The 13,378-nt window shown below is 39.1% G+C and overlaps 1 protein-coding gene across 6 annotated transcripts in view; it reads left to right on the top strand.

Moving 5' to 3' along the window:
* Window positions 1-13,378, top strand: part of slc38a9 (solute carrier family 38 member 9) — an 83,393-nt gene that overhangs the window by 43,602 nt on the left and 26,413 nt on the right. For all 6 annotated transcript variants that reach the window (XM_041194392.1, XM_041194628.1, XM_041194706.1 and 3 more), the window contains exons 9-11: window positions 3,080-3,277; window positions 7,103-7,210; window positions 9,839-9,945. In XM_041194392.1, coding sequence (XP_041050326.1) covers window positions 3,080-3,277; window positions 7,103-7,210; window positions 9,839-9,945 — 413 coding nt within the window. The remainder of the gene's footprint in view (window positions 1-3,079; window positions 3,278-7,102; window positions 7,211-9,838; window positions 9,946-13,378) is intronic.

Genomic DNA, 13,378 nt, shown 5'->3' on the forward strand with positions numbered 1-13,378 from the left:
GAAAACTGCTTGCTGCCCCCGCATGCTTGCTAAGAAGGCAATTGGTATTTTGGCCTTCATTGCGATGGGACTTGAGTACATGAGCAAGGATGTCTACTGTAGCTGTACAGGGCCTTGGTGAGACCACAGCTGAAGTATTGTGCACAATTTTAGTCTCCTTATCTAAGAAAGGATATACTTGCCATAGAAAGAGCGCAGTGAAGGTTCATCAGACTGATTCGTGGGATGGCAGGATTGTCATATGAGGATTAGGCCGACTATGCATTTATTCACTGGAGTTTAGAAGAATGAGAGGGGATCTCATTGAAATGTCTAAAATTTTGACAGGGTTGGACAGACTGGATGCAGGGATGATATTTCCTCAGGCTCGGGGGGTCTAGAACAAGGGGTCACAGACTCAGAATATGGAGTAGACCATTTAGAATTAAGATGAGAAATTTCCTCACTCACTGGGTGGTGAATCTGTGGAATTCTCTACCACAGATGGTTGGGGAGGCCAAGCCATTGAATATATTTAAGAAGGAAATAGATTTCTAGACTCTAAAGGCATCAAGAGGTATGGAGAGAGAATGGGAGTTTGGCTTTGAGGTAGAGGATTAGCCATGATTCTATTGAAGCAGGCTCGAAGGGCTGAATGACCACCTCCTATTTTCCAAGTTTACCTCACTAGCAATTCTCTCAACGGCTCCACGGCAACTGCTTATCTGACATCCAGTACTGGATGAGCACAAATTTGCTCTAAATATATAAATTTTGAGAAACCCAAAGGCATTGTATTATGTCCCCACCATAAACTCAGTTACCCTAGCCGTAGACTTCATCCCTCTCCCTGGCAATTGTCTGAGGCTTACACACCCATTGGCAACTCATCTCAAATATGCCCCCAAGCACAAATCACTAAAACTGCTCACTTCGCCAGACTTGGCCCTTCCTCAGCTTATCCGCAGATTCCCTCATCTATACCTTTGTTGTCTCCTGGTTAGATAGCTCAAATATTCTCCTGGCCAACCTACTCTGTATGATACAAACATATGAATTAGGAGCAGGAGTAGGCCATTCAGCCCCTCGAGTCTGCTTTGCCATTCAATAAGTTCATGGCTGATCTGATTGTGGCCTCAGTTCCACATTCTGCCTACCCCTGATAACAGATTCTTGATTAATGTGGGGGTCAGTCTCATTCAGCCATAAAAATATTCAATAACCCTGCCTCTTCCACTCTGGGGAAGTGCGTTCCACAGACTCTTAATGCTCAGAGGAAAAAATCCTGTGTCCCCTAGTTCTAGTCTCTCCCACAAGGGGAAACATCCTTTCAGCATTGCAGGGCATCAGGATCACTGGTTTTAATCAATAAGCCTTTTTGCTTAATTGTGTATTTGCACAGCATTTACTTGGAAACACTATAGGATTTAAATTAAGATTCATCTAAGTTAAATAACACATAATTGAGACACATTATATCTAGAGCCAGAAGATTTGAATGATGTCGATAGCTGAGAAAAACAAATATAAATTGGAGCTGCATACCTGATTGCAGGATCCATTGCGTTAGAATACAGTTGCTAACTGGCAATAGTTTCAGCAGAAGTTAGGTGATAGTTTGTTCTCAGGTGGTTGGCAACCCATTTCATTCAAATACAAACTTATTTCTAAAATACGTTTGGCCGCTCTTAAGTTTGAAATTCTTTCTTTGAATTATTTGGTTCTCGTATTTCTGCAAAGAATTTTGAGTCATACACCTGAATCTAACTACTTCTGTCAACATTGATGATCATCATAGATGGAGGAAGGGCTTGGTCACTAATTAAATTCTGCTGCTTGGTCCCATTCAAATTACAGTGAGGGTTAGCATGGGGAAGGCATTTTTGTTAGCCCTAAGGAAACCAGATTTTCTTATGATGGGAGGTTGATTAGGCTGAGCCTGTACTCATTGGAGTTTAGAAGAATGAGAGGCGACCTTATTGAAACAAAAAAGATTCTTAGGGGGCTTGACAGGGTAGATGCTGAGAGGTTGTTTCCCCTTGTGGGAGAGTCTAGGACCAGAGGGCACAGAGTAAGTGGTCACCTATTTAAGACAGAAATGAGGAGGATTTTCTTTCAGACAGTGAATCTGTGGAATTCTTTGCCACAGAGGGCTGTGGAGGCTGGGTTATTAAGTATATTCAAAGCTGAGAGAGACAGATTTTTAATCAGGTAAGGGAATCGAGGGTTATGGGGGGAAAAAGCAGGAAAATGGAGTTGAGGATTGTCAAATAAGCCATGACCTCATTGAATGATGGAGCAGACTTGATGTGCCGAATGGCCTACTTCTCCTCCTACGTCTTATGGTCATAACAGTTTATTTACTCTAAACCTATTGTTGATATTTAATACTGTTCAGTTGCCTGTTTACTTTTTAATAAGTATGTCATTTGCCCAAGTCCTGGTCAGTTGGCTGTTCCATCTTGCAAAGTCAAGGAAGTGACTTAAGGGTGTCTATTATGCTGGAATATTGTGATGCGTTTTTCTTTGTATCTATGCACTTGCTGTATTTAGCTAGACATTGAACAGGCAAATGAAAGCTTTGAGCTTTTGTGTGTGCGGCCTTGTTGACAAGTGACCTGAAGTTCTCAACTTGAGAGAAATGTTGAGTGAATATAAAAAAAAGCTACCACAAATGTAACTGTTAATATAAGCGATTTGATAAAATTTGAAAGATGGTCGTAGAAGAATTGTAGAAGAACATATGGTGTTTTTGCTTCAGATTCAATGCACAGAAGTATTTGAGTTGCATGATATTAATTAAATCTCAAACCTGAGGTTGAGACCAAATTAGAGCGGAGCCATGAACCTATTTTTTCCCTCTAGCTGTAAGGGTCCTAAGTAAAGTGACTGACCTGTCTCACTCATTCCCAGTGAGTGCAGAAGTTCATTCAAATGCATTACAGAAGCTAATTCGAACATTTCAAATAAGCCCCCAATCAGTATGTTCTGCTAACTGGAATGTGATGCCAGATCTGATTTATTTTCAATTCCTTTTATTTGAGGGTTGTTGCAATTGTTTATAGAAATTGTGATTTTGATTCATTCTTTTTATTTTCAGTTATTTGTCCAAATCCACCTGGAGTTCACCACAAGAATAGCACAGACATGCCCTTCATCATAAGCAATGACACAGGCGTGCATGAGTTTCAGGAGTGGTGGAATAAAACCAATACTGTTCCCTTGTATCTGATTTTCCTATTGTTGCCTCTCCTTAGCTTCAAGTCTGCTTCATTCTTTGCACGGTTCAATAATCTAGGTAAGTATTCCACTCGTGCTGAAGAACGAGAGTACATTTTGTTTTCAATCTACTTGTTTAGCAAATAAACTGTGGTTGTCCCAGTGTATCCAAGAATTTGGAAAATCACCATTAAAATTTGAAGGTTTTTTATTGCTGTACCTGGGATTTACTTGGATTGGCTGTTTGATTGATGACTTTGCGCAGAATATATTCTGCAGTTTCTTGTGGCGCTTTTGGAGTTTGTTCATGGCACAAACTGGATATATGATTTTCTGATTAATTTATTTTTACATGCACTGATTACTTAAGATGGTATTGGAAAGAACTGTTACTGAATATCATATATTTAAGAAATTATGGTTATTGGAGCATTTACAGCATTTTTTTTTTCAAAAAATGCTTGAATGGCAAGTAGAGGTGGTAGAACATTTTCTGGGAAGAGAATGAATTGCTACTTCTAACTTTCAGTACTGGTAAAGGAGATACGTAAAGATTTTACTTGACTTTAGTTGAGTTGCCTTCAAATCAGTTTTGATGTATTGGGAATATTAAGATTGATTGATTTGATCTCCTTCATAATCTCACTGTTAAATTGTTGCCTGATAAACTACTGTCATATATGTTTCCTGTATTTGACTCTGCTTCTGGTTTTGCAATGGCAAATCTGAATTTGGCATTTGCTGAAGTGTTGGTTCAATTTTATTTTTGGTTGTATCAGATTTGGATTTAACGGTTAACTTTTTTGACTATGGTGGCACAGGGGCAGTTGGTGAAAGACGTGCTGTCTAATTAATGTTCTAGATAATGGTTGGCTTTATAGTTGCTGTTGATCTCTTGTGTGATTACTCAACCAGAGTAAGGCATGCATTTGCTTTGCCTTGCAACACTCCCATTGAGCAGCCCACGTAATGGTGACATTCAATGATTATAGACAAATTTGAATATTTGTGGAGGCTGGAATTATAACATATAACAAAAGACTGCTAGGCCACCAGCTGCAGGCAAATATTTCTGTCTGTAAAATATTTTGGTCAAATTAGTCAGGTGCCACGCACAAGTCGGTGGATAGAAAATGTATCTATTCATTAGAAAATTTATCTATTCATTGTGGACTGGAATTCTATTCAGTGTTTAGCCTCTAGTGAGCCAGAGGTGCAGGAAGCATTTTTTTTTTTCAATGGGCAGAAACAATCATTAGGCATGTCGTGCCAGCTTAACTTTGAAGATGGTGCCTCTTATTCCAATATTACGGTATCCCCTACATGTTTTATTTGGGGAAAATAAGTGGCTGTTTCTGTTTGAATACTACTGTTCCAATAATGACCTTTGATAATTTACTTTGGCTTCAGTCCAGCTGTTGATTCTCCGTATGCAGATTGAGAAATGATCTATTAACAATTCCGTCATGATCTTGCTGCTTATGATTCAAAACATGCTATTTTGTGTTCTTTAAATATTACTGCTCTTCCATTTTTGCCCTTCCAACCCCTCTCCTTTGTGCATCTTCCCACATCCCAAGATTGTTCCACAAGAGATCGCAGCTCTCCAGTACTTCGCTTAAATGATTGATCTTCATGTGAGCCCAGATATCACAGTATCTTTACAGTAAAGAAGAAGGCTATTCAGCCTATTGAGCCTGCACTGGATCTCAAAGAGCATTCCACCTAGTCCCACTCGCCGCCTTACCCCATAACCTTGCACATTGTCTTTTCAGGTAGCAATCCAATTCCCTTTTGAATACCTCAATCGAACCTGCCTCCACCACCCTTTCAGGATGTTCATTCCAGATTCCAACTGCCCTCTAAGTGAAAAAAAATTTCCTCACATTGCATTAACTCCTTTTGCCAATTATTTTCAATCTGTGCCCTCTAGTTCATGATGTTCTCTTGAGTGGGAACAGTTTCTCACTATTTACCCTGTCCATACCTCTACCAAATCTCCCCTCAGCCGCCTTTTCTCCAAGGAAAATGATCCCAACCTCTCCAATATATCCTCATAGCTACAGTTCTTCATCCCAGGAATCATTCTTGTGAATCTCCTCTATACTCTCTCCAATGCCTTCACATCCTTCCTCAAGTATGGCACCCAGAACTGGACACAGTACTGCAGATGAGGCCTAAGTAATACCTTATACAAGTTCAACATGACCTCCTTAATCTTGCACTCAACGTCCCTATCAATAAAGCCTAAGATACTATATGCTGCTTTAACTGCACTCTCAACATGCCTTGCCATCTTCAATGACCTATGTACGAATACACCGAGGTCCTTCTGTTCCTCCACCCACTTTAGAGGCTCTCCCTTTATTTTGTACTGTCTCACCATATCTTTAAACGAATCACCTCATATTACTCAATATTGAACTTCATCTGCTACTTGTCTGCCAAATCCACCAACATGTCGGTCCTTTTGAAGTTCAAGACTAGACCCATCACAGTTGACAACATTTCCAATCTTCATATCATCTGCAAATTTTAAAATCATGTCCTGCACACCACAGTCTAGGTCATTAATATGTAACAGGAAGAGCAAGGGTCCCAACACCAATCCCTGAGAAATTCCTACCAACCTTCGTCCAATCTGAAAAATAACCATTTATCACTACTGTTGCCTGTCACTCAGCCAATTTCTTATCCTAGTGCCTACTTTCTCTTTTATGCCATGAGCTAGAATTTTGCTCACAAGTCTGTGTGGCACTGTTTCAGATGCCTTTTGAAAATCCAGATTTACCACATCAACAGCATTTCCTTTATTTACCTCCTCAAAAAAGTTAGTTGAGCATGATTTCCCCATGAAAAATTCCTGCTGGCTTTCGTTAATTATCCTGCACTTGTCTAAATGATTATTGATTTTTATCTCATACCATAATTTCCAGAAGTTTCCCTACCACCGAAGTCAGACTGACGGACCTGTGATGCCAGCTTTATTCTTGCACCCTTTTTTGGACAAGGGTGTAACAGTCGCAGTTTGACAGTCCTCAGGCACCTCCCCTGTGTCTAAGGAAGGCTGGAAGATTATCACTGGTGCCTCTGCAATTTCCACTCTCACTTCCCTCAGTACCCTCGGATCCATCTCATCCGACCCTGGTACCTTATTTATTTTAATTAAAGATAGCTTTTCCAACACCACCTTCCCCTCGATTGTAAGTTCTTCTAGTACCAGTTATCTCCCCCCACAGCTCGGCCTGGGTAGCATGCCCTTCATTTGTAAAGACAGATGCAAAGTGTTCATTCAACAGCTCCTTTTTCTCCAGCCTCCACATGCAAGTCCCCTTTAATAGTCCCTAATTGGCCCTACCCTTCCTTTTACCACCTGATTATTATTTACATGCTTATAGAGGCCTTGGGATTTCCTTTTTATGTTTGCTGCCAGGCTCTTTTCATGCTCCCTCCTTGTTTTTCTTATTAGTGTCTTCACTTCCACTCTGGCCCCTCCATTTATTTTTTACCTGATGTCTGTCATACGTACACTTCTTTCTTGGGTGGGTGGTGAGGGGCTGAAACCAATCCTTTTCTCGCCTGACATTCACACACACCTCTTTCAACATAATCAGGAGCCTTCCCTTTCTTCTTCACCCCTCATCCCAAATTTCAAACCGAGGTGCAGCTTATAATTTTGAACCAATGGTCTTATTGACTGAGATTCATTGAACAGATACAGCTAGGAACTATAGTTTGCAACCCTACATGGCTTGGAATTATACTGGTACACAGGCACTTCCTCCTTTTAACCATTAGGAGGCATAGAAGATCCTTTTAAAGTTCATTTTTAATTTTTAATTTATCATTTATCTATGTATCTAAATGTCTTTCATTTTAGAATTTTTAAACTTTTTGTTTGCAGGCACAATTTCAGTCTTCTATTTAATTGTACTGGTAACACTGAAGGCAGGGAGACAAGGATTTCACTTGGAGTTCCACTGGTTTGAATCTGCAAACAATTTTGTAGCAGGTAATGTTTCGAATAATTGCACATTCCATTCTATTATTGCTATTACTATGTCTCGAATATAGAATGACATATCAAACCATTCAAATTAAAAGAGAATCAATATGAAATGGACCAGTTGAGAAACTTGCCTCTTGAGTTGATTACTTCTAATTGCAAAATAGATTCAGATTTTTAATAAGACTTTTTAGCCCATTTGATATTATTCTCGGATAGAAAAAAAACTTTGCCCTAAACTTTTCCTTCACAACCCTTTGTTACATATTTGAAAGTGTCCTTGTGGGTTAATTATATTGTCTCAAGTATCTATATACCCTGTTTATAAGATCCCTTGTGAGGAGCTTTGGCATTGTAGCTTTTCCTCTGACGCCAGAAGCAATTTAATTGCAGGGCTGAAGTGCAGTCCAACAGTTTCAACACAACTAGAGAGGATTTGAATTCAATGAACTTTATAATATAATTCAGCATAGTATTTGCAATGTTTATTCTGGATTCTGAATGTTTGTACGTGATTGAGTCAACAAATATCCTTGTGGTCTTGTAAACATAACTCCTGGGAAGGTCTATCCCGCCCATTGGAGCTCCTGAAATCCTATAATAACATAGGATAGAAAGAGGCCATTTATCCCATCACACCTGTGCTAGCTGCTTGAAAGAATCCAATTCATATAATTCCATCTGCATTTCAATTTTTTGCTTGCAGGCAAATACAAGATATTGCAGAGATTGTTTTGAATTTACCACAGTTTTACCAAAATTTAACTCTATTCTGAATCCACAGCCTTCTCCTTCTTTTGCATCTTTTCTATTCCATCCTGCCACCACCTTCACAGGAGAGAAATTGTAACTACTTGTGCCCACAATGTATTGCACCTTTGCATATCACGAACAGGGATATGGGGATAGCATGAAACACTGGGTCAGGAATTCTCAACCCTTTTGCTTCTGCGGGCCCTTCCTTCTCCCCACCACCTGTTGTTAAAAATTCCATGGCCCCCATGAAACAAGTGTTTTTTTTTTTCAGTACAAAAATTGGCTATAGAATGAAACATTGTTTTTGTTTTACTTAATATGAAACTTGGTCTACCTTATCTGTAATTATCATGACTTTGTGGAATTTGTTAGGCCTAAATCAGTTTGGTCAGATTGTAAATGATGGCCCCATGTTTAGTGGATGGGCTGCAGAATAATTCTGTTATAGTATGACCATAAAATTTGAGTTTGCGACAGATGCAGGAGAATTTTCTGAGGAATTTACCTCAGCTTTCATCAGAAAATTGTAAGTAACTTATCCCACAAGCAGCTGTATGTTTCTAAACAGACTCAAAACTTGGCATATGTGATGCCTCAATATTTTTTTAAAAATTGATATATACTAAACATACTTTACCCAACTTGTAGGAATTTTAATAATTTTTAATCATTGAAGAGTTGGTAACTAACAGTTGAATGGAATTGTGCAGAGGGTCCAAATACGGCATAAGATGATGTAAGCTAGCTTTGTAGCAGAAAAATAAATGCTTCTACTGCAGCCACTTAAATACTGAAATGCAGTATTTCTTTATTCGGTTTCTTTTCCAATAGTTAATTAAATTGCTGTACCCTTTTCTTCACTGCTTTAAATATCGGCATCATTAGTTTCAACATCTGGATTTATTCCCACAAGTGCCATTAGGCTAACATTAATTCACCATTTTTCCCTCTTGCATATTCTGGGCTCCTTAGTGGTTCTTATGTGCTTGGCACTCAGCTGCAGTCAGTACCTGGGTTGAGGTCAGTGCTTTACCCAGCAGATCTACATCTGATACAAACAAAAAACTGCAGATGCTGGAAATCCAACATCTGCGTTGTCTGGCTGGCATTGATTTCTCGCCCACTCTGTCAGGGTGAGAGGTTCCGCCCACTCGTGCAACTCTATAGACCAGTTGCATCTACACTGCCAACAACCCCAGCTTGCGGTCTAGTGGGCACATGAGCCAGTCAGCCACTCAGGAAGGACTCTCAAACAAGCCTACATATACAGGAAAAGAATTTATGATCATTCTAAAAGATTCGTTTAGAAAGAACGGTCAAAAGGAAAAACACAGAACGTGTTCGGAAAACTGGCCAATATTTTAAAAAAACTTGAACTAGTTATTGCTAAAAAAAATCTTTCCACTATGTTGTTAAACCCTAGAATCATAAGCCAAAGTCTGAGGGCACAACATTTAGATCTGTAATGGCCTTTTTGGAGTGCTGCAAGAGCCTTTATGGGTCCAAAATCACCACGTGAGGCATGTGCACACATCAGATGCGAGTCACACTGGATGCAAAGAGGGCATTTAGATGCACGCAGTGACCGTCTGTGTGAAATATGCAGATTAGGCCAGATCATGGCGCCAATCAGCCTGCAACACTGACCTACTCCTGCTCCCTTGTTCCTGTGTTATCCACTGCATCTTATTTGTGGCATTACTTGTGCATCCAGCATTGGATGAACAGAAATTTCCTCTGGTAAAATATTATAAAGTATGCCAGGTGTCGTTTTTATGTATAAAATGCACAAACATGAGTGTTCAAAGTAAATTAAAATCTCAAGCAAGCTCATCGGATGCTGTTTACGTAGCCAGTGAAGTTTTTTTTCTTTTCCAGAGTTTAGGTTGTCTTTTCCACATATGACTGGAGTTCTTGCACTTGCTTTCTTCATTCACAATTGTGTCATCACCCTGTTGAGGAACAACCAACACCAAGAAAATAATGTAAGTTATATCCAGAAGAAAAGACTCATTAGCTTATCTGCCACGTAACATTCATGGTGTAATAGTATTTAAGTTGGCTCGCTGGTTTCATAAACTGTGGCCTGAATTTCTTGTTATATAGAATTTAACTTGGCTCTCTGGTTATGTAAACTGTCGCCTGAATTGCTTGTTAAATAGAATTTATCTTCCCGTTATGTACCATCCCTGACCAAAATAAAAAGGTAAGACCTTACTTTAAGCTTTTACCCATTTCCAGTGAGCTGATGAGAATGAAAACATGACCTCTTGCTTCAGTTTGTCATTCCTTCCTTTGAGGAAAACCTCTGGATCTATTCCATTACAGGCACATCTTAATTGGGAAAGCTCTCAAAAAATTCAATTATTAGGTATCCTCGTTAGTATAAGGTTAGTATCACCGCCAGTCATGCAGGAGGCTGGGATTCAATTCCCCGATTGGGGTGATAAAGCACAGTCCAAAAGTGAGCTTTCTTAGTCATAAGGTTCACCCATATATGCAGCTACTTTTCTGGGGTGCATCATCATCACCCTCCCCACCTCCGAAATTATATCTTATGTTTTGCTTTAGTTGCAGTGCCCCACTAGGGGCTGTCATGCCCTCCCATTGATTTTTGTTTAATTTATTGATTTTTCTTTTATCAGGAGTCCACAGGGTAAGTTGTTTCAGGTTCCTAGTAATGACAAGCCATTAAAGATTGCTGTTAACCACTCCTGGTATTGTTAACAATGCTATCAAATGTTAATAGAAGGGCCAAATAAAACATTTAAAAAAAAATTAAAGGTACACTGAAATCATATAATATGAACTGTTTGCTTTTGAAGTTTGTTTTCAGCTGGTTAGGCTTCATAAAATTTTAGATGTAAACTGACCCAGTTATTTAAAGGGTCACCCCATTTTATTTTCAAAGCTGGTTGCTTTTTCCACTGCTATCTGTTGATGGGCTCAGAAGTCTTACCCACTTCTCTGCCCCGCCCCTGGCCCCAACCAAATCTGTTCCTCATTCTGAAGGGAGTCTTGGTGACTTAATCACTTTACAGACCATGCTGCTGTCACTTTGACAGCTTTTACTTGGATCTTGAAGAGTCTTTCAGTGGCCAATCCGAGGAATTGCAGAAATTTTGCATTTGTGTTTTCTACCAAGAGTACATGACCTATAGATCAGGAGCCAGCAGTACAAACTTCCTAAACTTTTGAGTTGCTGCTGGTCCTCTTCCAAGTGCATTTGTAATGGTGCAGATTGCAAGGTTGACATTAGATGGCACACATGTGCCATTTTGTGTTTTTTTTTAAATTGGTTCAGTTCCAATAGGTCTAAAGCTAAAGTCTACAAGACACAACTGTGTTTATTTGTGCCACAACACTAGGGGGAACACTTTCTGTGCATGCACAGTGCCAGAGTGTCAGTTGGCTGCATCAAAACAAATACATGCTAACAAAGTTCAAGTTACCCGTTTTTAGGTCTGTGTAGTCCTTAATTTGCAAGTACTTTATCTAGTTTAGCGACTTATTTAGCAACTGTATCTCTCTAAAATATGCTCCTGATGATTCAGTAAGTGATGAAGATATATAATCAGGAAATTTCAATAAATGACATTTCCAACTTCTAATGAACTCAGACCTTGGAGAGTTGATTGTAATGTTTTTGGTAAAAAATCAATAAAGATATTTTGATTAAAATATTTAAAAGTATTTCCTCATGCAGCATTTGAAACTGACACTGGGGTTAAGAGCCCCATTATCTACCAACCGAGCTATCCAGGCTGTATGAGAACTCTGCACAAAGCCTTAACATGCTGGGGGAGAAATGGAATTCAATATAATTTGCTCATATATTGCATGAAAATAAACAAAATGATTTGATTTATTATGGATTGTGGTGTTCTGTGTGGGGCATTAACCCCTCTGTAGGTGCAGTTGTTGCCGCTGGGTGCCTTTTTGGACTGAGTAGAATGGGTGTGACGCATGGTGTCAGTCCACTTGCTATGCCTTTTTTAATTAAACTGTCTAAAAATGAAGCAAAAATTCCATCCTGTCGCTGATTGAAAGTCATCAGGAATAGTAGCACATGTGCCGGCGGCCACACTGTGGACTTAGTATGAGTGCGCAACTGTTCCTATTGTCTTTCCAGTCCGTGGCAAGAGTTACAGTGGCTCCTGTGTTCTGATCACACTTCTCTCGATGCTCACACTTATTTAGATAACTATTTTGTTAGTACAAATGAGGAATATATGGAATTGCATATTCATATGCTCTCACTCATACTAAAAGATTTTGATATGCTATAATAATTTCTTGGTGCTTACTCATCTCTTTCTTGAATTTTCTTTCTTTCCATTTTCTCCATCTGCATAGTAAATCTCCATATACTCCATTATCACTCTTTCGCCTCTTCTCTTCTGTATCAATCCTTTCTCCTGTGGTGCTGTCTTCCAGTTCTCCTAAACACCAGGTCACTGTCCCCCTTGCTCAGTACTGCCACACCCCCATCACATGACACTCCAGGGCCTGAAGCTCTCTTCCCTATATTTCCAGGCACTCTGGCTCCTACCAGATCCCAACCCTTCCTCCTGATGCCCAAAATCCAACATCCTACATTACAGCTCTCTGGAACATTTTCCATACCAATTTTCTGAATCTTGGGCTCCTTTTTAAACTTGCACTTTTTAAAAAAAAAAAAGAAAATCTATATGGTTTAACCTAACATATAGTAACCAAAGCTGCTGATTTTCAGTTTTGATGCAAATCTGGATGTAATTGTAGCATTTGCCCTTAAAATATCACCAATATACCCGAAAAGTGCAGTTTATTACAATCACTAAATTAGTAGCTTAAATAAATATATAGTGCCTTCAGGAAAAAAAAAGCATTTCCTTCAAGTTACCTGAGGAAAACTGAAGGGCATTTGGATACCAATGATGTTGAACCTTATTTCGACATGCTTGCGAGTTAAGGAAGGTCAATCATTGTGTTGTCAAATGTCCACTTTCCAAAACTAGGAATGTAAACATTTGTGTAGTCATTATCCAAATTGAGTCCATTCTAAATGTTCTATTTGAGAAGTTTCCTTAGGATTTTTTTTTTGTGAAATTACTTGTCACTTGCTGTCTAACATTATATCATTAAAGCATAAATAAAATTACCATTTAAATCCTGTAACAACACAGCTGACTGGTAGTGTTAGTAAGACAGTATAAGGAGAAGAAAGGTAGCAAGTCAGAGCAAATGACATGACAAAGGCTCACCACCATTCTTGCATGCCAGTCAGCATTTCTTAGATTAAACTTTCTTTGCAATCAGTGTTGAAAAAAGTAGAGCATCCACTTGAGTTTTTGCCTTGCTAAAGCTTGTCAAAAGATCAGAAGTATTTTTATGATCAATCTCACTGAAACATTCTATTGAAGAGATCACCTGTAG

This window comes from Carcharodon carcharias, chromosome 1 (assembly GCF_017639515.1).
Source record: "Carcharodon carcharias isolate sCarCar2 chromosome 1, sCarCar2.pri, whole genome shotgun sequence".
Lineage (NCBI taxonomy): Eukaryota > Metazoa > Chordata > Chondrichthyes > Lamniformes > Lamnidae > Carcharodon > Carcharodon carcharias.